Source organism: Corvus hawaiiensis, chromosome 2 (genome assembly GCF_020740725.1).
Source record: "Corvus hawaiiensis isolate bCorHaw1 chromosome 2, bCorHaw1.pri.cur, whole genome shotgun sequence".
Classification (NCBI taxonomy): Eukaryota; Metazoa; Chordata; class Aves; order Passeriformes; family Corvidae; genus Corvus; species Corvus hawaiiensis.
The window spans coordinates 120,736,279-120,761,360 of NC_063214.1; the positions used below are offsets into that span (position 1 = coordinate 120,736,279).

Here is a 25,082-nt window from a genome sequence, read left to right on the forward strand (position 1 = left end):
CCTCCCTGGGCAGCTCTTCCCAAGGCCTGAGCTCCCTTTCCATGGGGAAATTCCTGCTGCTGTCCACCCTGAGCCTCCCCTGGCCCAGCCTGAGGCCGTTCCCTCTCCTCCTGTCCCTGTTCCCTGGCAGCAGAGCCCGACCCCCCCGGCTGCCCCCTCCTGTCAGGGACTTGTGCAGAGCCACAAGGTCCCCCCTGAGAGAATTCCAATAAATAAATTATCCAAAAGTCAGCCTAACACAATCCACCCTCAGGAGATCAACTCTCACAGTAACTCTACTCTGCAGCCACTTCCCCATGGAATTTTGACCAGAAAGACACTTCCTTTCTATCCACAAGTTCCAGACTGATCCTACTGGGATGCATTTGTTCTAAAAACCAACACAACACATTCTGTGTCACCACGCTGGAGTTCTCACTCACTCCCTCATTAAAAAGGATGTTCCTGATGGGTTTCAACGGGAATTCTTCCACAGAGGATCTTCAAGTCTTTTTTTCAGTTGTCCAGAATAAAATGCAAGCGCATAGATGGTGTGATGAAGACAGGGATGGCAGAGTGATAAGCAATGGAGATGAGTCACATTTCCAGGTGAATCCAACCCTTCTGGCATCCAGGCCCCTCCAGACACCACTGTACTTACGGGATGGAAGCCTAAATCCTGGCAGAGCAGCCATTCCCAAAGGACTGAGCAATCAGGATGGAGAATCATCTAAATTTACAATCTTTTAATGCAAAGAACTGAGACTGAAAGGTTGAAAACTGCAATCCTTGGAGGGATAAACAGACAAGGAACTGAGTGAGAGGTTCAAGGATGTACCAGCACCTCCCTGCCTGCACACAGCAGGACTGGCACCAATCCCAGGGGCTGTGTGCAGCAATTCCAGCTTTTAGAATGGGTTTGAAAACACCTGAAGTTCCAGAAGAGCCGTAAGAGCTTTACAGTTAACATATTCTGACATGGAATAGTTTCAAACTGGAGTTGTTACCCATCGTTCTGCCAGGCTCTGGCGGCCACCAGCTGTAACTAAACAGTCCTAGAACCAAAGGAGGGCTGAGAGTATGGAAATAACCTGGCTGAATCACTCCAGAGACACGGAAAAGTCCTCCCACTTGGCAGAATCTAGAGGAAAATCAGCTTTTTCAGAACTATGTCCTACTGCACCCAAAGACAGGGAGCTGGTGATGCAGGAGGATCTAGGCTGGGTTCTAGGGATGATGGCATGCCAGTCCCAAAATCCCATTCCATGGCCTCAAAACCAGCTCGTCTGGGATAAGGAGGAAGCTGCAGAGCACATAAGAACACTCAGACTAACAGATGAGGATTAAAGAACTCAAACTACAAGCACAGTCCATGAGAACCAAGCAGAGCTGTGTTCACACATCAGGGATTTGCAGACCTTGCTGGTTTTCAATTAAAAACTCCAAATTAGCTGTTACGCCTCCAACTTTTACTTTCATATTTTTAAGTCTGTTTCAATGTATCTGCTATTTACATATTATAGTATAATTATACCTACCATACCATGGCTTGGAGTAGGTTAATTGCATAGGAAGATTTACTACGTTTACTTTTTTTTTTGTTGTTGTTTGGTTTTGGTTTTTTCCTTAAATTACTTTTTTTTTTTCTCTCTCTTTTTTTTTCTTTTTAAAAAGCACAGTAAAGAGTCTGAGGACAAATTATTCAACTGTTTATCATACATAAGACTGCATGACTATAATACAAAGGGCTTGTCTTTTCATTTAACGTTACAATATACACAGCAAGTCCGGACTAGATCTTACAATCTGAACACAGGTATTTAACCTTTTCCATGCTGTTTATGTTTACAATGCACAGAAGTCCTGTAACCAAACTGTGTAGTAAAGCACACAAAACTGGACTGTAACATAACACAGTATGCAGAAGCACTGGATTTTATGATGGTTTTTTTTTTGTTTTTTCTTCTTGATGTAGAGGTTATTTCTTTGAACTGCTTTAGGTTTGGTGAGGTTTTTTTTGGCGCTTGCTAAGGGGTGGCAACCGGCGCGCACGGTGTTACCCAGATTCCATATTACCCTTATATTCCTAGACAGCAGTAAGAACTGGATTCCTTTTTTTATATTGCTAAACTCAGCATCCTTTTCTAAGGTGACAGCCTTCCAAATCCTGTAAACTTCTCTGAATTACTGAGCTTTGAAAGAAAACCAAAAAAAAAAAAGAAAAAAAGCAGGGGGGGGGAAAAAAATCAATCCACTTTCATCCACAGGGTTGATGTGTCGGTACAAAAAGAAGTATTTGATTAAGAGAACCATGATTTACAAAAAAATGATAATCCCAAGGATTCATTCCCATTTACATGGTAGTCAGCTGCTGTGTTGCCACTGCAAGTATAAAAAATTCCACCTTTCCGGCTGAAAAAATCGACTTGGCCGCATGGAATTGACCATTTGCTGCTAAAATTAACTTTTCCAAGGGCTTACTGGCAGAGGTAGATCACTGCTTCCGTAAGAGAGGATGGGCAACACTGTTCATCTGGGATGGGCAATCAAGGAATTCACCTTCATTCTTTCACCAAGGGGGTTTTTTTTTCTCACGCAGCGTTCGGGTTTGTTTTTTTTCCTTTTCCCACAAAAAAAAAAAGATCTCTTGGATGGGCCCATAAATTTTGCAACTGCCAAGCTGACTGTGTTATATTAAGGCAGCGTTACCCAAAAATTAGGCACCTGTTAAATACAGCCTGCTAACCTCAGGTCTCCCGTGAGGGTTTTGCTTTACTCAGCCTATTATTTTTGGACCTGTTTCATGCAATCAAGGTCTTGCCTTCAAGTTTACAATTATGTTAATAAGGAATACAAGAATCAACTGCTGGTTTCATAGCTTCTGGATCTAGTGTCCCTTTTAACCTTCAGAAGCCTGAACACATTGATAATGTAACAGATGTTATAGTCTCCAAGTAGATGTCAATCTATTATCTTCAGTACACAGATTGCTGTAAATGTATTGGCTATGAATTCAACAACAGTTCCAGTTTTGTTTAAGCAATAGTACAGCCATAATTTTTCAACTGACATTTAAAAATGGTCTAGTTACACCTTGTGTCAAAGTGCAGAACTGCTACATTATTGGTTACAGACATCTATGTGCTATAAAAACAGCTTTGGTACAATAAATTATCAAAAAAGAAAATAAATTTTTGTAAAATTCACAGCATAATTGTGAGGCAAAAAAGCAGTCACATAAAATTCTGCATTTTTTTTTTTTTTAAAAATGTTCAGGATGAACAGAAGACGTCTTTGTGCAGAAGTAATGGTGGAGAAAACCACGTGCCGAGAAAAAGCAAAAGAAAAAAGTAAAAAGCAGGAAGGGACACAGTTGTAGCTATTTCCATCAAACGCAAACCACTACTCCTGTGACCTTCAACCAATAAGGAAGTCAACTTTATGACACACGCAAAGTGACCTTGCAATACCTTACAATAAGTGGGTCACAAAAGTCTATTTTTAAAAGAAAGGCCTCTTGAATTACCCATTCTCTGTGTTTTCAGCATTAAGGACTGTCTGCAAAAGCATGTCCAAAAGTGATTGCATCTGAAATGGTAGGCTCTTCTAACTTAAGAGTCCAAATCCATAAGGCCAAAGGTTATCCCAAAGATCACCACTTAGACCTCCCCAGGACTGGCCAGGACCGACCCGTTGATTGCTTCTCAGTGCACCTCAGTTATGAAACCAGTCAGATTTCCATCCTAACTGCCCGTGGGCTCCAAAAGGTGGCACCCACAGAATTCCCATCACAATTGCTGCTTTGATCCTCAGTAGATTCAGAAAAGGAGAGTTCTGCTCACCGCCACTTCGCATGCTCAATGTGCCTCACAAACTCCGTCACAACCGTCCCTTTTTACAGCTGAAGAATAATATATTTGTGTAATCTGAAGGTCCCTCTTTCTTACAGTACTGCATTTCTGTGCCCATGGTTGTTTGGGGAACTAAAAAAAATATATATATTACTCACTCCCCCTCCCACCCCAAAAACTTCAAAGGGCCTTTTTTTAGAAATCATGTGCAATGCCTTTAAAAAGAAACTAGCTTGCAACTATGACTAACATTTGAACAATAACCCCTGTTGAATGAGAGCAAAAAAAAAAAAAAAAATTTAAAAAAAAAAAAAAAAAAAAAACCAACCAAAAAAAAACAAAACCCCGCCCCAAAAAAACCAAACTATGACTAGGTTGTGGCAAGTTAAAATGGGGGAAGCAAAAGGTGAACACCACTAAGCTATCCGTTAAGGTGGGTCCAGACATGGCTCTTAAAAAAAAAACCAACCAAAAAACCTCCCCCCAGCAAAAAACCAACAACAACAAAAAAAAAAACTTCATTGTCCCTTTGCAATCTTTTCAAGTTTAAAAAAATAGTCAACTTTGCCCTCCTGTAGCGGTTCAGTGAGTTTATCTCCTTCTGATTCAAGCAGCTTTGCACTTTGTTTTTGGAAAAACACCACTTCTATAAAAACACACAAGAAACAAACTTAGTTTCAGTTTAGTCACGAGCTAGCCACAGGACTTTGCTGAACACAAACTCCTGTCATGGGAGACTCTTCTCTATCAATGCCTTGCCTCATGGCAAGGTGTCCTTCAGTCATGTAATGAGCAGGACCTGTATTAGCAGAAAACTGGTACGTGGGATGTCCAGCTATGCCAGTTTCTTGGCGCGGATTAGAGTAGACTGTTAAATTCATGTCCATAGCTCCGTTCTGTCCAAAGTCCAAGGTATTAGCAGCCACTGGGCGGTTCTGATAGGCCTGATTGCCTTGGTTACCAGTAGAGGAGGAAGATGTAGAGGAAGAAGTAGTTGAGGAAGACAGGGATGTCATGGAGTGGTGACTGTGGCCCACCTCCATAGAATCCTGGGTGGAGGAGCTGTTTGTTGGAGAATTGTAGACTCTCGGCCTGGTCCGGCTGCCCAAGGCTTGCTGTCCATGGTGGTGGTGGTGGTGGTGGTGATGGTGGTGGTGGTGGGAGCTGTTGCCGTGGTGATGGTGTAATGCATTCTGTTGTTGAGGGTTTACATGGAAGGTGGTTTCTTGAACCGGGTGGTTCTCGACAGTGACCTGGGTGGGAGCTTCGGTGGCTGTCCAACCGATCGGAGGAGGAAACTGTTGTCGAACCTGCGGTCAGGAGCAAAGTTACAATTAAAATGCTGACTGAAAGCTGTGATTTCACTGAATCAGAGAATCATAAAGGTTGGAAAATACTTCCAAGAGCATCCAGTCCAACCTTTGACCACCCTGTCAACTGAGTGTCACATCCAGTTGGTTCTCGAACAATACATGAGAGATTAAGTTATTCGTTATTTTGAAATGTTACCCAGGCCTTGCAGTTGCACAATTTTTCTAGAAATGCAGGCATGTAGTTAAGAGTCATTTCCAATAGTTTTCTATATTTGCCTTAAGAAAAATGAATGCACATCCTGGATGTTTTTCTCAAACAATTTAAGAAAGTCTGCTAAGTGACTCGGCTGTCAAAATTATAGGAGCAGCTTTACATTACAGTAATAATAACAGCATTTGTACAACACTTAGAAAAATAAAGCCCTGACCTCTGGCTGAGGAGCCTGGAGACAATAAGCAAAGCAAATTAAATTAAAATGTTGTAGCTCATACCTTGAAAGGTGCCAACAGCATTAGAGGAACCTCTGGAACAACACAGCTGATTAAAGGTTACTAAAAGAGCAAAATCTATCTCCACACCAATTTATAGTTACATTTATAGGGGGAATTGACAGTTTTATCTGTTGTATGCTAAGATATCATTGCCTCAGCCCCACTGGAGCATTACCTGTGGGCTGTGTGTTTCACAGTCCATAGCTTGAACAGCAGCAGTGAAGTGCCCACCACTGTGTCGATGCTGGTGTGTGGGGTCCGACCGCGCCCTCCCGCTGTTGCTCGTGCCGGAAGATCCACCTGGAAAACCCCAACATGACAATAACTAAAGGGACAAGGAATTTACAGCTATGAAACAATGGCAGCATCAAGATTTATGAAGTGCTGCAAGGGAAAAGTATAAGATCTGTGGTAATCACTCACATTTTTGCTCATCTAGTTGGGTTTTGGGGTTTTTCTGTTTACCTGCTCCAGCTGATTAAAGTAATTGTTTAGTGATCATGATTGATACATTTTTTAACAGGAGAGGAAAAAAAAAATCAACATTTCACAGAATCATGGAATATTCTGAGTTGGAAGGGACCCACAAGGATCATCCAGTCCAAATGCACAGACCCCCCACCAATCCCAGCCTGGGCATCCCTGGCAGCGCTGTCCAAACACTCCTGCAGCTCTGGCAGCCTCGGGGCCGTGCCCATTCCCTGGGGAGCCTGGGCAGTGCCCAACATTAGAAAGCAGAATTTTGTCACCTGTTCATGACCAAAACCCACCTGAGCTTGAAGATGTACTAGAGGTGGTTCCTGAAGACTGGGACTGCTCCATGGCAGGACTCGTGGACACGCTGTTACTCGTGTTGGTACCTTCGTCCGCTGTTTTCTTGAAGAAACTGTGCTGCAGGGCGTAGTAGGGCTGGATTCGTGTCTTGGGGTCATAGTCAAGCATCCTTAAGATGAGGTCTTTGAACTTCAAGTAGTCAGCTACAGTATGACCTGACTCCCCAGCACGGCGCCCACCCGGTCCTCCTGTCTCAACTCCCAGGATATTGTGGAGTTTGCGAGTTGCCGGTGGTTTGTATTCCTGTGGGAAGGGAGGAATTGCTTGGAATCAATGGGTGAAGCCTTGGGTGTGCACAGATTCTATATCAAAAGTCAAATCAAGTAAGGAAACTATTCAACACTAAAGGAAATGTTATTTAATTGACAAGATAGAATGCTAACAAACAACAAAGCTGCATTTTCAGTAAGACAAGATGTAAAACAAAGTAACAACTCACCATTTTATGTATTTTGATATATATATTATCATCCTAATTATTTAACCTACCCTTTTTCCATCTTTGGTCTTCTTCAAGTTCCAAGTGCTATCTGGCAACTTCTCAAAGAACTTTCTTGCTTTGGGTGCTTGGTCGAGGATGTGGGTTGGTGGTATCCCCAAAACTTCCACTATTTTATTCATCTGATCCACCTGTCCCAAATAAAATGTGTTTGTGAAGGACAAGTGACAGCCAGCCCAGCTGGGGCACAAATGTCAGCAACTCACACAAGTTCTAAATTAATTAATTTAAGAAAAACTTAATATGTACAAAACAAGGAGTAAGAGGGAGACACAGAAAATTATGAACAGGCAATTTTGTGTCCTGACAAAAGTCATGATATTGATGTTTAATCCTTTCAGAATTACCAGACTTCCCTCATTTATGCATTCCAATTAAACAGATGAAAATCACGATGGTAATTAACAAGAGAAAAACCCAATTACTGGTACATAACTTACCTCATTTGCCCCACTAAAGAGAGGCTCTCCAGTGTGCATCTCGACTAAAATACACCCAAGGGACCACATATCAATTGCAAGGTCATAAGGCATTCCCAGTAGCACCTCTGGTGATCGATAAAAACGACTCTGGATATATTGGTATATCTGGAATAAAAGCATCTCAAGGTCACAATCACACACAGCATCCAAAGGGAAAGAATGACAATTCCACGTGACAAAACACAACTGCCATAAACATTTCGGTGGAGGAAAAGACAAGGTATCAGAGATACTAAAATCTACACATTCATGACAGTAATAAAAATATCTTATTGTTGATTTTTAGGAAAATATTATGCTCACAAAAAAAAAAGCAGGAAGTTCAGCAATGTTTTCGTAATTGTGATTCTTAACACTTCAAAATTATCGTATTATTGATGAATAATGGATTTGGATAAATAATCCAGATGTGATCTCACCTCCCGCTGTCTGCCTTCAGCCCTTCCTTTTAGTTTATAGCAAAAAGTCCTTTTATACATCTAAATCTGTGTCTCATTGCTGCTTTCAATAGAATATTCAATATTGTGATCTGCTTTTCCTAAGTTCATTATGGGAAAAAGCAATGGGGTGCTACTGGCCAGTCCCAACTCCTCAAGAGAGAAGTGGGGCACTTTTGGTGAAGTTAGTTCCTGAGTTCCTGAATTCTTTTCCTAATGATCCAAACTGCAGTGTCACTAATTGTGAACAGGGGGCATGCTAAAGGAGTGCTCGTGGAAGGAAGAGTTAGGTGGAGTAAGATAATAATAAAGGAGTATTTTATTAATTAGTACTGCAGATTTCTACAACGAAGCGTTGATACATTCTCTACTGACAAGGCACAAAAACACAGCCAAGAAGAAATAAAAACCATGGAAAATTTATCATGTGGTGGATTTTTATCTACTGGGGCACTAAAGAGAAGTGGTGGAGTGTCAAAGTGTTCAAAGAATGTGTGGATGTGGCACTTGAGGACTTGGTTTAGTGGTGAATGTGGTGCTGCTGGTTCATGGCTGGACTTGATCTCAAAGGTCTTTTCCAACCTTGACAACTCTGGGATTCTGAAACTCATATTTAAAGCTCTTGTGGACCGTGGATCCCTATTTAAATTATTGTTTTAAAATCACCATGAATGAAGTTCCAATGAGCTAGATGAGTACTATGACTTAAAAATCTCGCATTTTCCAGCAGCACGAACAGAATTTTCGCCGATTTTCCCCCAAACTCACCCTCTGCCCAAGCTGACACGAACTGCCAAAATCCACAATCTTGATGGCGCTCCTTTTGGGGTTGCAGAGCAGGATGTTCTCTGGTTTTAGGTCACAGTGAATGATGCTGAGCTCGGGGGTGGCCAGGAAGAGCAGGGCCGTGCACATCTGCTGCGCAAACTTGCGCGTCAGGTTGAGGGACACGCCGCGGAAGTTGGTGTTCCTCAGCAGGTCATACAGGTTGTAGGACAGCATCTCAAACACCAAGCACAGGTGGTTCCTGAACATGAAGTGGCGCTTCAAATGCACTGGGGAAAAGGGGAAAATATCACTAACGAACGCTAAGAATTATGGGTTAATTACAACAGAGTACGTAGGAAGCAGGACTATCATTAAATAATAGAGCATCATTTATTTTTTCCTAGTTCTGTCTTATTTACAAAATATTTCTGCCATGCTTGGAGGACAAGAGGACATTTTACACATCCTCAGGTGCACCTCAGTAAAAAACTGCAAAAACCTGTGGAATCTTTTAAGTATTTCAAGCAATGTGTGAAATAAGAGCATTTTTTTTTCCTAGTTCTGTGTTATTAACAAAATATTTCTGCCATGCCTGGGGTACAGGGGGGCATTTTACACATCCTCAGTAAAGCTGCATTAACCAAAACCTTATGAAATGATAAGATTACCAAAATAAGTTATCACTCCCTTACATTGACAGAGGAAATATTTAATAGTGAGAATAATTTAAAATACACAATGACATCAAGGCAATTAATAAGCTGTGACTTCAGTTGATTACTTGAATTAATAAAACTGATCAATATCCCATAGGAATTGGATTTCCTATTCATTTCCTTCAGGTACAATGTCAGTTTATGAAAGGAACCAATCCAAGCCTTTTTTTTCATTAAATAAGTGAAATATTTATCACATTGCTCTGTTCAGAGGCCAGCAGGGTTTGCCATTGTCAAACCTTCAGGCTGCCACAAGAAAATTGAAATAGGAAAAACATTCCAGAGAAAAAGCAGCACTCTCCCCTTTCTGGCAGAATAAAATCTTGAATATGAGCACCATGAGAATTCAGACTTTCAATTAAGGTGGATTTTTGGTCAACAAATCCATGGATTTGTTTTCTCTGTTATCCCAGACCAGTTCCTTCTGTGTCCTTTACAACTTACCTGAGATGCAACCTTCTGCTCCCACCCTGCTGCCATTTCCTGCCACACATCCTTGTCCAAATTCCTGTTCTCTCACCTTTGGAACTCTCCTCCCACCATTCCATGTCCTGGTGGGCTTCCTACACTTGATTCCAACTCCTCCCCACCCTACCTGAGCTCGCTGGACCCACCAGCTTGGCAAGAACCACCAAATATCATCACAAATGTTCCCAAATAGATGTGGAAATCAGCTGAAAGCAGCCTAAGCTCTACAGCAAGATCTAAACCATTCATAATAAAATAAAAATAAAGAAGAATTATTTCCATACCTATGTAGTACTTCATCTCAGTGTCATGTTTGTTCATCAGCTCGAGCAGTCTCACTTCAATCTGGGCCTGGTTTAAGAAAGCCTTCTTGTTTTTGATGATTTTGATGGCCACCCACTCCTGCTCCACTCGGTCATAAGCCTTCACAACCTGCAGGAGAAGCCAAATCCATCAGGAAACTCCCTCCAGTTTTCAAAAAAACCCACCCAAACTCCCTTTCTCACCTTTCTGAATTCGGAGGAAATGTTCTCCTTTTTAACTCTATACAGCAATAAAGCTACAACTGACTGTGTGATGTTTATTGCAGCAATGTCACTTTACATGCAAATAAAATTATCTAAACCAACACTGTAAAAGGACTGCTAAGTCTGAGAAAAACTAAAAACTACAAAATAAAAGCTCCATCCTCCTTCCACCCTTGGCTAAAGCTGCAACCAGTCAAAACAAATGTTGCTAATGACATTTATAAGAGGTAAGATCCAGCACTAATTATTGTTTTAATTTAAAAACCCTGTTCCAACTAAAAAGCTAACTCAAACCAAAACTAAACTCAAGCTAAAAATGTGAACTGATGGCAAAAGGTGGAGGACTTCTCATTATAAAATGCAACACACACTGAAACATAATTAAAAGTTTTCTGTAGTAACATGAAATAGCACAAAAATATGTGTCTGAACAGGAACTCAGGATAACAGGACTGAGAAAAAAGAGTTTTAATTTCAAAATGAAACAGCAATAGCACTTCCAATTAAATACAAATGTGGTCCACATAAATTACATAAATACATAATGAGCCATTACCTGTCCAAAGGATCCTTTGCCTATTAAAGAGTCGATTTCATAGCGGTCCATCCACTTCTCCCCATTTTTCACGATGTAGTCGTAGTTGTCATCATCATAACCATCATTGTAAACTTTCCTCTCCTTTTTGTGACTGGAATCATCTCCCTGGCCCTGCTGATGCCGCCGTTTTTTTTTTGCATAGTAAACCTGGAGGGGAAAAGGAGCTTCCTTAAGAGCCCTGCTTAGAACAGCAGCTCAAGAAAGAGGAGAATCAACTTTTATTCAGCATGCTGTGGCTTTAAAGTCAACTTCTCCAAGTGGAAAACCAAGCAATCCTCTCCTCCTATTGCTCTGTTTGAAGTCAGGCCATTATTCCAAAGGGAAGTCTGGGTGAATAATTGAAGAACTGGGAAAGCAGAGCTAAAGGAATGTACTGACACTAATAAATAATAGTAATAACACTGATCAGTGTACTAACACTAATAAATAATAATAATAATAATAACAACACTAATAAATGCAGTAACACTGATCTCTGGAGCAGGTGCAAAAGGAACGGACACATCCCAGCACACAGTGCACACAGCAAAACTCAAAATGCTAAGGAGCCTGGAAACAAGAATTATCATTTGATCTTCCCACAAGACTGGGAAAGAATTCCAAGGAAGTCATTAATCACCATAAAAATCCCTTCACATTCCCTATAATTGTCGAAGTTTGAAACCAACTGATGCTTTCCTGTATCAACCACAACAATTTTACATTTGTCAATAATATTGAAATAATTTAGGGGAAACACTTCAGCACTTTCCTTAAAAGATCTTAGAAATATTAATAAAGTTTTATTGAGCTCAAAGTGTGCTTGTGGCACTCAGGTTTCCTCATCCTGCAAGCTCAACATTTGTTTATAAAACAACAGAAAATAAATCCCAGCATAAGAGAGTTCCTGTGTGCTGGACAGAAAGCAGGACCATGACACCCATGACCTCAAACAAGATGTGAACAACTGAGAAAAAACTTGATTTTTTGGATCTCTTGATGAGATTATTCGTAGAAAATACATTTAAATCATGTATTGTAACAAACATCGGTGCACATTAAAGACATCTGGAGCCATTACCTCATTAATATGCTTGTATGTTTTGATCAAATCTACGGAGAGTTTCCTCAATGGAGCAGTGGCTGGATCACGAAAAGTTTGGGGCATCCGCCTCTGGAGTAGGAACATGGCAGAAATCAGAACAAAAACCAGGAATTTAACAGTATAGTTACTAAATCAAATTGTGATATTCCTCACAGAAGTGAGTTCTTTAAATGCAAGGGTTTTTTTTTAACTGGTAGTAAAAAACCCCCACACCTAGTTTAGTTAAGTTACTTTTTAATATATTAATAATTTTTAATATATTAATTATTTTTTTAAAAGGAGTAAATTCCAAGATTCCTACTCTCCTCCCACTACACCCAACAGGTTTCATCGAAATCTCTTCTCATAACAAAGACTCTCCTCCATCACTCCTCCACCTCAGGGCTGACTCATGGATTGTCACCATATTTAAGGTACAGTTCCAAAGGAACTTTACAGGAGGTTCCAACGGAAGTTCACAGGAACTGCTGGAGAACTGGGCCAGCTCAAAACATTCAACTGCATTAAATTCCAAAAAAAACCAAAATCCAGGACTACCAAGAGACAAACCATCTCCAAAGGCCCAGTACTGCTGCCCTGCTGGACAAACTCTGGGAATTCCCTGTCCCACCCAACCAGAGCCCAAAAAAGGAGTTTGTAGAGTGGCCAGTCCTTCAGTCTGCTCCTCTCTCCATCCCCTCACACAGGTGGCTCTGGAATATCCCCAGGGAGGAGACCCCAGAGCCTCTGTGGCCAATCTGCTCAGGGCTGGCCCTGCCCAGGGCAGCAGTTCTGCCTCCTGTGCAGGGCAATTGCCGGGCTCAGGCCCTGCCCGTGGCTCTGGTGCCGCTGCCGGGCCCCGGAGCAGAGCCCGGGCCCTGCCCTGAGCCCTCCCTGCAGCCAGGGACACCCAGGGCTGAGGGCCCCTCTCAGCTGGGGCTCCTCTCGAGGCTGAGCAGCCCCGGCTCCCTCAGCCTGTGCTGGGCACGGAGCTGCTCCAGGCCCTTCCTCAGCTGCGCAGCCTCCGCCGGCCCCGCTCCAGGAGCTCCCTGGCCCTGCTGGGCTGAGGAGCCAGAGCTGGGCACGGCACCCCAGAGGTGCCTCCAGGGCTGGGCACAGGGGCAGGATAACCCTGACCTGCTGGGAATGCTCTTCCCACTGCACCCCAGGACACCACTGGCCTTCCTGTCCCCCAGGACACTCTGCTGGCTCAGGGACAGCTCACTGTCCCTCAGGTCCTTCCCCAGCAGGTCACCCCCAGCCTGTGCTGCTGCCTGGGGTTGTTCCCCTCCAGGAGCAGGACAGAAAACCTCAGGGTGAGTTTAAGCAATTCCATTGGAGAAAAAGCTTGTTCCATGTATGTTTTCCACCAGTATTACTTAACTAATAAATGAGCTGGAAAAGTCTAACTGCTCCTCTATTTTTTATAGGATAACTTAATACTTATAATGGTTGCTGTACAAATAACTCTTTTTTTTTTTTTTTCTCCTCAATGACAAAATAAAAAGAATCACATCAAAGTAACCCAAAAAAGAAATTATAGAGAGTTTGTGCTTCTGAAACTGAACCTGCACTGAGGTACCTGAGGGACCACCCTAGAAAGCCAAACTCCCCTTCTCCTCCTGTGTGGGCAGGGGTAAAGACATTAATTCTATTTTATTACAAGGACAAGCACTTTGTAAACATCAGGAAACTGTTGGAAAGTTTCCTAAACAAACTATCGGACATTTACAAAACATTTTTGTTTCTTCCTTTCATCTGGCAAACAAATGTGGCCCATGAAATAAACCCCACCTAAAGAGGATCTCTTTTGGTTCCCTCCCACAGCTCTGAGCAGCAGCAAGTCCTGATCCAGCTGTCACTGTTACAGCTCTTCAAATCCAAGGATTTCCTTCAAATTCCTTAATCTGACTTAAAGAAGGTACTGGAATATGGGAACACTGGTGGGTTTTGCTGGTAAAAGAAACCAGGGTGTGGCACAGGAATATCAGGAATATTGGCAGGGCCCCGTCTCTGTCCTGGGCTGGATCATCAGCACAGGGACTTAAGTTCTGAGGGAAGAGTCTCAATATGGAAGAATTCCATAGTTCAGACCAATTATTCCCATAAAAAATTGCTCTAATTTGGAAAGGGAGTTTGTAGGACAAGTCTTCATGCTCCTTTTCTATTTTGTAAGTCAAATTTCCTTGCTTACTGCAAAAATAAAAACCTAATTTCTACTCTGAAATAAATAGCCTGATGAAAAAAAATTATAATCTGATTTGTTGCCATTCCCTAATTGTAAATAATTTAAATTCTGCAGACTACTGCAGCCAGTCCCTTATTTAAAAACTGCATTTTGGCAGTCACACATCTCTGGGCACACTCTTGAACCTGTATGAACCTTTCCACAAGTTCTGTTTTGCTCTCCTGGGTTCATAAAGTTTTGGGTTGAATTTTTTTCCTCACACTTTTATATCGAAAAATTTTTAATATTCTCTTCTGTTTCCCAGAGAGATTCTTACTCCCTTCTTCCTGATGATGGAAGACCGTGGAACAAAGTGGTCTTTATCCATTTTATACAATCTGGAATTCTTTATTCTTGGGGTAACACTGATTCCTGTCCTGGCTTCAAGGAATGCTCAAGCACCAAAGAAAAAAAGGGAAGGGGAAAGGGGAAAGGGGAAAGGGGAAAGGGGAAAGGGGAAAGGGGAAAGGGGAAAGGGGAAAGGGGAAAGGGGAAAGGAAAGGAAAGGAAAGGAATGGAAAGGTCCTATTTCACAAGCTTCAGTCTCTATCTGGTGGCCAGACTGCAACACTGCAAGCTCAGATAAATCTCCCTAAAAACACAACACAAATCAGAGATGCTGCATCTCAGGTCTGAGAGATCAGAAACTAATTTAATTACAATTATAAATGTCAGGGAATACCCACAGAAAAGGCCCCATTTACGTATCCTCAACACACTGGTGACAAAGCACATTTTATGGGAACTGTGACTTTTAACTCAGGTGTGCTGTTTGAACTCCCAGCCTTTGGGGGTGGAACACACAACAAATGTCACTCTTTTTGGACATTTTCTTTTTTGTCCAAGCAGATGGCATTGTTCCTTTTTAAATGATTTTTATTTTGATTATGGAGAATCTTGAGCTGTTTATGGGATGCTTTAATTCAGATTTTATGAAAAAAACAACCAAGATCCACCACCATCCACACTGATTAAAAGAAGAGAGAGAATAAAAAATAAATTCAGCTTGTGTGTAGCACATGTTCCACTTGACAAACAGAATAAATAATGAAGATTTTATCATGTAAGGGCAATTTTAGCAAGAATTCCAAGTGTAAGGACTTATTTAATTGACCTGCATGGCCACACTGATGACAGGGACTGCTGAAGTTAAACCATCATTAACAGTAATGTTGATTAGGTAGTGGGAATATCTGAATTAAGGATTTTTAACTGGTGCTGCAGCGTGAACTTGGCAATGATCTTGATGTGATCAATAAAATCTCTGGCCAAGATCTGGTCAGTAAAACCTCAAATTATGCAGAGTGATCTTAGATAAACAGAGATAGAAAGGTGTCTAGCAGTCAGCCTGACCTTCCCATTCCAGGTGTTTCATGAAAGCTGAACTGCTGGAATTTGTTACCAAAATCTCACCTCAGCTCCTTTATCAAGTACATCAATTTTCTAAGCATTTTGTTATTAACTGAAAAGAGTTCCAGGCAATCTGAGCATCCACAATGGAGATAAACAGAGCCTCAAAATAAAGAGACTTTGAAGTTGTGACAACTTTTAAGCTCTTATCTTGTATTCCCATCAGGCTGCATTGAACTCACAGGATGGAACCAGTTAAAACTGGACAGAGAAGTATTAATTTGTTACTGCTACAGGAGAAAGATCCCAGAGATCCCAACTTTTCTGTTCACTCTGGACCATGTGCTCCCACACTTCCCTGAAACTGAAGCACTCAGCAGCCACAGCCAAGATGAGGACCCATCCTGCCAGCACTTTTTGGGAAAAAAAAGCCCTAAAACCAACTCCTGAAGGAAAAAAAAAATTAAAACAGAGCTGGAAGTTTTAAACTGTGATTTAAAACCTCATAAATAAGTGAAAACCAAAACAATCTGGCTGGTCTTGGAGTATCTTCCTAGAATTCTTTGATCCTTGTCAGTGACGGGTTTGGGGACCACAGCCAGAAAGCAGTAAGTGCAAGAGAAGATTATGTAAATAATCTTTTAAAAGCAACTTATATGTAATTATTTATATTATTTACATGTAACATAAATACATATATTTTATATCATTTTAATATAAATTGTCCTTATTGTTTCCTAACCTTTAATCTGAAGCTGGGAATGATTCCCAAAATAACAGAATATGGCCTGCGAGCCACTACAACCCCAGATCCAAGCAGGACAGAGCAGGAATAAAAGCAATAAATTCACATTCAAGGCCTGGCTTCCCCTTTCTGGTTATGAATTAAAATCATTGCAGGAACCTGAACCAGACACTCCATAAAAAAAAAAAGGAGTCAGTGTGCAGCAAAGACGCAAAAATAACCTGAAGAACATCCTCAGGTAATTACTGAAGCTCAGGGAGCTGGAGGCAAGGATGGCATATTTGGGAGAGCAGCTTTCCCAGCAGCAGCACCGCGGCGCTGCGGCCAGCAGAGGGGGGCTGGAGCTCGGGAAAGGCTCCACCTGGAATCCCGGCAGCGCCGAGTTGGGAAAATCCCGATTTCCTGATCGCTCTGGCTGCTCAATCCACCAGGGAACGGGAGCAAAGGGGCTGCAACTCGCTGTCAATCAGCTGCTGGGTACTCACACCCAAACAGGTCGCTTCTAGGGCACCCAAACGGGGTATTTTAGGGCACCCCAACGGGGTATTTTAGGGCACCCAAAGAAGCTACTTTTACGGTACCTAAATGGGTTACTTTTAGGGTACCCAAACAGGTTATTTTAGGGCAACCAAACAGGTTATTTTAGGGCACCCAATTAGGTTACTTTTAGGGCACCCAAATAGGTTACTTTTAGGGCACCCAAATAGGTTATTTTTAGGGTACCCAAGCAGGTCAGTTTTAGGGCACCCAGACAGTTACTTTTAGGCTGTGGAAGGCTGTAGCACCCAAGCAATCCCAATGGTCCAGGCTGCTGATGTCAGGCAATTCCAGGAAACTGAAGCTCCTAGACCCAATCCTTGTCTGTTTGACTGCATGTGAGCCACTGCATTGAAAGGATCCACTTAAAAAAATTTAAAAGCTTCCTGAATCTGCCTGAAGTCACCTCTTCCCTCCTCCTGTTTTTATGGCTATGTTAAGATCAAACTATGAAACCATCTCCAACAGCCAATTCTTTTTGCTGCACGTTAAAAACAGGATCTTCTGGAAGATAACCACTGGAGCAAAGGAGGCTCAGGGGGGACCTTGTGGCTCTGCACAAGTCCCTGACAGGAGGGGGCAGCCGGGGGGGTCGGGCTCTGCTGCCAGGGAACAGGGACAGGAGGAGAGGGAACGGCCTCAGGCTGGGCCAGGGCAGGCTCAGGGTGGACAGCAGCAGGAATTTCCCCATGGAAAGGGAGCTCAGGCCTTGGCAGGGGCTGCCCAGGGAGGTTTGGAGTGCCCATCCCTGGAGGTGTCCCAGGAAGGGCTGGAGGTGGTGGGCATTGGGCACAGCTGGGACTCATCTTGGAGATCTTTTCCAACCTAAATGATCTTGGAATTCTGTGATATGAACTTACAAAGGCAGAAATTACCTTTTGTGACCAAAGAGAGTTTGCCATTATTAAAGACTGGTCTATGGGGCAAGACTTTTGTAAGAAAAAAAAAAGTTATTTTTTAATCAAGATGAACAAGAGCTGAACAAGATGAAGCAGAGCCGTAGAAGGGCAACTCCAAGAGAAAGATCAGCAGATTTGTTTAGCACAGAGACCAGGTCTAGAGCAGATGATCTGAGCCACCAGCATGAAGATCTCAGCTGGATCTGGCTGTGCAGATAAAATCAGAATTGCAGTGCAAAGACAAAAAGCCACTGAGTCCCCACAGAGGCTCACACAGAACTTCCACTCCAAGGAGGAACCTGGTGAGGAGAACTCTTGGTGGGACTGGGTGATGGGAGAAGCACAAGAACTCGAGGGAGGAAAGAGGCACAGAAGGCAAGTACTCAGAAGACTTCAGAAAGCTGGCCACCATCAAAGCCAAGAACATTGATTCAGTAGGATTGTGCTGGTGCTGCAAAGACTGCTCGATTGCCATGATGAAGGTGGCCAGCTGATCATTTCCTCACATGGATAATTGTCCATACAATCTAAAATTCCTTGAGTTTGTTTCTAAAGTGCCTTAAAAGGTTTAAGGTGCAACTTTTCTTGACTGACCAACCTCATTGTAGAAGTTCTGGGAGACCTTTAACCCAAAAAAACTCGCATAAAATGCCTTTGAAGATCTTCAAGCTAAGTATTGTTATATAGGAGCAGATTTCCTCTTCCAGTTGGATTGGCTCTCAGGAAAGGAAACCCATCCTTGGCCAGCTCTATTCACTTTGCCCCGTCACTGGAGATCTCCAAATCCTGGCATCCAACATCCCAGCACTTGGTTTGACCATTCTCATTCTCTCTAATCCTTTCCTCCTCCTGCAAAAGCGTCTCCCTACAGCACCAGAGCATCTCTTGATAGTACTGAAGAGTTTTCTACCTAAAACATCTTGAGCAGCAAAACACTTCACCTCCATCCTCTTTAGTGAAACATTCCTCATTCCTCATCAATCTAAACCAAATTTTCAAGTTCTGACTTACGGGCTTTGTTGGAACCAATCTGCCCTTTTGTTTCCACAACTGGACTGTGGAATTTTTAAAAACCAAGAGAATTCCCAGTTATCCAGAGCAACAGCAGCTCTTGTGGCTCCCGGCACTCTGAATTAGGGAGCTCTTTCAGCAGTTCTACCTACTCAAGTAAATTATCTTCTGTGCAAACTATATTCCATTTACACCAACCAGTGACTCGGCAGTAAAAAACTGTCCATTAGAATAAAAAAGCAGTCAGATAGTAACAAACAGCACAAAAGTTAAAAAAAATAGTTATTAAAGAGCCTTTTACAGCTGTCCACTTGGCCAATCTTTTTCTCCCCCAATTTCAAAAAATGTTACAAGCAGAATAAGCATAATAAATAAGTTCCAGAAGTTTAGAAACAACTACAAAAACTTACTTTTGAAGTTAGAGTGTATATATATATATATATATATAAAATATGTGTTTCTGAGTATGTAGTTGTATATTAACTCCTTCCTTACAGAGTCAGGAGTGAATTAGTTTAAAAAAACCCAAACCTACAAGAATAAATGCCCTGATCCTGTAATTTATGGTTGTATAATATATGGATGGAGATGGACTTTTCACAAAGGGTTTAGAGTGACAGGATATGGGGGAAACTACCTTAAACTGACAGAGAGCAGAGTTAGATGGGATATTAGGAGGGAATTTTTCCCTGAGGGTGGGCAGGCCCTGGCACAGGGTGCCCAGAGCAGCTGGGGCTGCCCCTGGATCCCTGGCAGTGCCCAAGGCCAGGCTGGACATTGGGGCTTGGAGCAGCCTGGCACAGTGGAAGGTGTCCCTGCCCGTGGCGGGGGTTGGAACTCAATCTTTACAGGTCCCTTCCAACCCAAATGATTGCACAGTTCGACATTTCAAGAACTCCCAGATGTAAAAGGAGCTTTCCCCCCATACCTGGTTTGTTAATGGGAGTGGCTGCTCGAGCTGGTCAGCGTAGGATAAGGCCGAGACCTGCTGGTCACTGATGTTCTGCTGCCGCCGGTCACTGTACTGCTGATGCGAATGGGACATCTGTCCAGCCATCTGAAGGCCAGCAGCATGGAATGAAAACGATGGTGCAAGCCGAACAGATGAAGGTTTGCATGCTGAAGTCTCTCCTCCTGCAAAGACAAGGTGAGGGTTAAGCAGGTGATGGGTTGAAAATACTGCCCTGTGGTCAGGATCCCAGAGCTCATCAGCACCGAGTGCTTGGCACACACGGGAGATTCCATAGGGAGTGATCCCAGATACCATCCTCAGGGAAAGGTTATCTACAGGGCTGGACAGGAAGGCTGGACAGGGACTTCTCCCAAGGACATGGGGGAATGGCCTTAAGCTGAGGGAGGACAGGGTTAGATGGGATCTTGGGCAGGAATTGTTCCCTGGGAGGGTGGGGAGGCCCTGGCACAGGGTGCCCAGAGAAGCTGCGGCTGCCTCACCCCTGGAGGTGTCCAAGGCCAGGCTGGAGCAACCTGGTCTGGTGGAAGGTGTCCCTGACGGTCAGAACTCAATACTGGAAAGTCCCTTCCAACCCAAACCATTCCATGATTCTAATCCTGAGCGTCCCATTTCTCACATCCCCACCTGGGTGTCATAACTCAGTCAGAATTTGACAGGGTTTATTCCAAACACACTAATTCCATGTACGGATTCCACAAAAGCCAGAAAAACACACAGGTTCTGCCTTTCTGGGTTGCTCCCAGCAACTTTCTTGACTGATTGTACCAAAAGAAAGGAAAATCCTGTGTCCAGCCTCAGCAGCTCATCTTCATTTGGGGATAAGGTTTAGGGGTGATGGTGGGACTGGATGATCCCAAAGGGCTCTTCCAACCCTGGTGATTCTGTGAATCCCTGATTCCCTGTTCTCTGTGTTTATGCCTCCCTAAAAAGTGCAGCAAACAAAGAGCAGCTGCAACATGAACGCAAAATTATCACTAAAGATTAAATTTAGAAGGAAGGTGTTAAACAGCCAAGCACCTGACCAGCAAAGGGAAATCCCCATTTCCTTTACAGTCCAAACCTTGCAAGAAAATACAAGCACTAGAAAACAGTAGATTAGTACAGCCAAGATTTGGCTTTCTTAAAAATAACTATGTTAAAAGAAAATTAAAATATTGATATTGATATTGCACCATTGACTCAACATCTATCAGGGCAAGAGAAGAACTGCATGGATGAAATCAAACACCATTTTACATTGGTTATATTAAAATATTAACCATTTTAAGTTAACATTGCACAGAAAATTACTTTTAACTCTTCTACAAAATATCCATTAAAAACTGAGAATCAGAGTTAATCTTCCATCTCTACAACTTGGTGAAGTTAGTGAACATTTCCTTTTCAAGATTCACTGAACACTCCTGTAAGAATGGCTGAACATATGTAAGACATCATCCAGTATCTCTACTTTCTGCTCTTTTAATTTCTGAGGTTCTGCTTACCCTGAAAAAAAATCATAATCTCACTTAGCAACATCACGGTGACTGAAGTAAAAGTCAAAACAATATTTAAATCAGAGAGTCAAAAATACCACTAATTCTAAAGTGTAGAGCCAGTTACTTTCAAAGGTTTCTATCTTGTATTTTTTTACCTCAGGCCACAGGTTTCCAATAGACAGCTACCTGGACAATTACAGAACTTAATAAAAACAGATTTTATTTTTAAAAAATTCTGCCCTTCCACAAGTTCCTAAAAAAGCAGAAAGCTCAAATATATAAAGCCAAAAATCCTGGCACCGTGGGGTTCTCATTTACAGTTTGACTTCATAGGATCTTCTGACACTCCAAAAATCACAACAAATCTGAGCATAAACTGAATAATGCACTACACACATTTAAGATGAAGTCAAAAAGTAAAGTAAAAGAGTGTTAGAAGTATAATTATCCCACAAAACAAGAGTTGTAATTTGATGTTTTGATTCAGCTTCAAACTTTCCATGTTTGTAGACCTTTTCCTCCCAAGTCCACCTGCATCCAAATCCATGAATTTTATTCTTTTAGTTAAACATTTTTTGGAATTTGTTGTTTGTGACTAACAGAGGTCCCTGTTGGCTTGGAGGGGAGTCCCACAACAAATGTGATGCCACGAATCCAAACTGTGTCCAACAAGAACCTTCTTAAACCAGGAACACAAATGGTTGCACAGCAAATCTCAGGAAAAAGGACAAGATTAGAGCCTGACCAGCCCGATGACGTGAAGAATGACAAGGAGATGGATGGGAATTGGCTAACTCATCCCCATGTTCCCATCCCAAATGGAAAAGCACTTTAGTCATCTCCTAAATGGAACCGACCTCACCCACGTCACCAACGAGCAACAACCACCTGGGTCAGAAGTTCAGGATCTGTAACCACAAGGATCAGCAGCCAAGTAATTCCATCTTTCCAACTTGTCCCTGTCCCTGCAAGGAAGGCACTGGAGTTCACAGCCTCGTGCTGGAAGCAGTCCTGGCCACCAACACAAACAAGTCACGCTCAGCTCTGGGCCCTGATGAAATCCCTGCCCTTGCCACATCCCAGACTTTGCTCCTGGCACCTGCAATCCAATCCCAGGACATCTAATCCCAAGAGAACACTCCTAGAAACACCCAGTGACACGTTAGGAAGAAAGGAAGGGGGAAAGAAGGACTGGTTAGAATAGAAATCTTGACCTCCTTTAGTTTTAGGTCGAGGAGTCGCTCCAGAAATAGGGACATTTGTGCACATCCATTAACTGAGGCTCACAAAGCCTCTGGTGGCTCAGAGATTGCTTTTTGGCTCATTTGGAGAGCTCCAGACATCCAAAAAAATCAGAGATCTGCTGACCACCAGAGCAGGACTAAAATCCACCGGCACTTGTTACCACAACACATCCAGAACTTCCACAGGACATAAATATCTATGAACAAGGTGTAGTCAATCATCAATTTTCCTTTTTAACCACTACAAGTTCAAGTGCTCACACTTCGTAAAGCACCTTGGGAAGAAAATAAAGTAAAAAACCCCAAAACATATGCCAAGATCTCTAAGCATGAAGCCCATTAAGGGAAGAGATTATGGATTGGAAGTGGGTAGAATTATCTTACAAATAGGCCTTACCTAATGTTAGTTCGGGGAAGGCATAAAAAAACCCACCTTGCTGTGTATTTGCACTCAAAAGAGGCTCACAGCTCAGAACTACCTGAAAATAGACACACTGCAAAAATGGATTCCCTCATCATAAAGGAGAAGGTTTATTTCTTTAAAGCATCATCTCAACACAGTGGAAGAAGAATAAATTTATTTCTTTGGTGAGGATGGAAAATGCTTTTCTCATTCAAAATAGCTGTGTTTTAAATGGATTTTTTTTTTCATGGATGTTTTGGGGCCTCCCCACCCCAAGTGTCCAAGCCCAGGCTGGATGGGGCTTGAGCACCCTGGGATAGTGGAAGGTGTGCCTGCCCGTGGCAGGGAGTGGAACTGGATGATTTTAAAGTCCCTTCCAACCCAAACCATTCTGGGATTTTATGATTTTTTCCAAGCAACAAAGAAATTATTAACTCCAAGCAGAAGTAATATTTGAGATGCTGGTTACCGAGGAGTCTATAAATGAAAGACAATTGGTGTAATATTGGAAAAGTTGGTGTAAAATTTTGCATCAATCTTTAAGAACTCAATGTATTTTTTCAAGATTCAATTCCTTCCCTCATCCATTTGAGATCCTATTATTCCCATTTTGACATCAGTCCACATAACTCATTTAGACATTAAACCTCCTCCCAGATAAAGTACCTTAAGGTCAGGTGGTGAAACACATCCGTGGCCCTCTCCTTTCAGCTACAGCGAGGCACAAACATTCACTGACTGATGGGGAAGAGCTGCAGGTGACTGAGTGACCCCAACAGTGGATCACCAATCCAGAAAAAATGTGTGGATTGTGGCCAAAGCCCAACTGGCCACAGGACTGGGCAACCTCCAAAGGTCTCTTCCAGCCTCAGTGTTTCCATATTTCTGTGCCACAAAGTCAGCACAAAGTGAGATTTCTCCCCAAATCAGGAGTTGTTAGAGCATCTCCTCTGTTGGGTAAGACTGCACCTGCAAATCCCACCAGTAATTCCAAGGTTTCTTTGCATTCCTGCCATCCAGCTCATTAAAGATCTACTTTGCTTCTCAAAGTATCTTTGTGACTCTCTTTGTCCCTCTGTCACACTTCTACCCAAGTGTTCTACTGAGGTGCATTCATAGTGAAAGATAAAAAAGGAGGCACAGTCAGACAAAAATCATTAGAGCATTAAAAAAGGTGACATTTCCTTAATACATCTTCCTACTTCTCGCCTCACAATTAAAAATTAGCCCCCAAAAAGAACCACTGTGACAGTTTGAACCCTGTGAGTGATGCAAATTTGCCTTCAGGACTGACAAAAGCATCTCCCAAGTGCAGCAACAGATCTTGGTTCCATGACACTGGGAGATAAAGAGTTATCTTGCTGATAACAGAACCTTTGCAACAGCCTTAAAAACACTTCCCTGCCTGCTGATTCTCATGCAAGATGAAGCAGGTAAGAGCAGTCAAAGTCCCATCAGCATTTATTCCATACTTCTAAAAGTTTAAATGCAGTAATTCCCCAATTTTGGAATGTTCAAAGACAGGTTGGACAGGGCTTGGAGCAACTTGGGGTAGTGGAAGGTGTTCCTGCCCACGGCAAGGGGTTGGAATTAGATGATCTTTATGGTCCCTTCCAACCCAAACCACTCCATGATCTCAGGCTGAAGTGTGAAACCTCCTCTGCACAATTCACTTTCCATTCTCTTTGCCTTGCTAGACCTTTTCTTCCTTTTCTTCAGCACTTTCCCTCTAAAGATTATTGCTTGACACAAAATGTTTTGAGCTTCTTTCCCCTCATCTCCCTCCTGTCCCACCCTCCCTTCCTGTGTTTGGGTTGCTCAGCCATGTGCAGATATTCCCCCTATTCCCTCTCAGGGCTACGCTGGCAGCTGAGTGAGAAGCTGCCAGAAAACACGACCCGGGAATAAAAGCGAGAAGTGTCTTGCTCCCCACAAAGGCTGTTCTCCTTTCCACACTCAGAGTTCAAGAGCTTGTGGGCCCACACCACAGACCAAGTACGGGTCTTACTGCACAGGACCGGTTCACACTTCGAAGCTTTTTATTTCCAACCCCTGCTAAGCTACCACAGGTGAAGGCAAGCACTTCTTGTTGCTTTATTCTGTATTTAAATTAGTGAATGTGAAAGCAGCCCAGTGTCCCCTCTAAGAACATCCTGTGTTAGCTGAGGAACTGTACAGCCCTCTTCCT

General features: G+C 42.6%; 1 protein-coding gene across 3 annotated transcripts in view; it reads right to left on the reverse strand.

Annotated features, from left to right (window-relative positions):
• Positions 1-1,667: 1,667 nt before the first annotated feature.
• Positions 1,668-25,082, reverse strand: part of DYRK1A (dual specificity tyrosine phosphorylation regulated kinase 1A) — a 70,078-nt gene continuing 46,663 nt past the window's right edge. For all 3 annotated transcript variants that reach the window (XM_048291116.1, XM_048291112.1, XM_048291125.1), the window contains 10 exons: positions 19,725-19,930; positions 12,025-12,117; positions 10,923-11,111; positions 10,124-10,271; positions 8,656-8,942; positions 7,409-7,555; positions 6,959-7,099; positions 6,406-6,712; positions 5,811-5,935; positions 1,668-5,140 (listed from right to left, as the gene is read on the reverse strand). In XM_048291116.1, the coding sequence (XP_048147073.1) occupies positions 4,517-5,140; positions 5,811-5,935; positions 6,406-6,712; positions 6,959-7,099; positions 7,409-7,555; positions 8,656-8,942; positions 10,124-10,271; positions 10,923-11,111; positions 12,025-12,117; positions 19,725-19,930 (2,267 nt within the window). In that variant the 3' untranslated portion in view covers positions 1,668-4,516. The remainder of the gene's footprint in view (positions 5,141-5,810; positions 5,936-6,405; positions 6,713-6,958; positions 7,100-7,408; positions 7,556-8,655; positions 8,943-10,123; positions 10,272-10,922; positions 11,112-12,024; positions 12,118-19,724; positions 19,931-25,082) is intronic.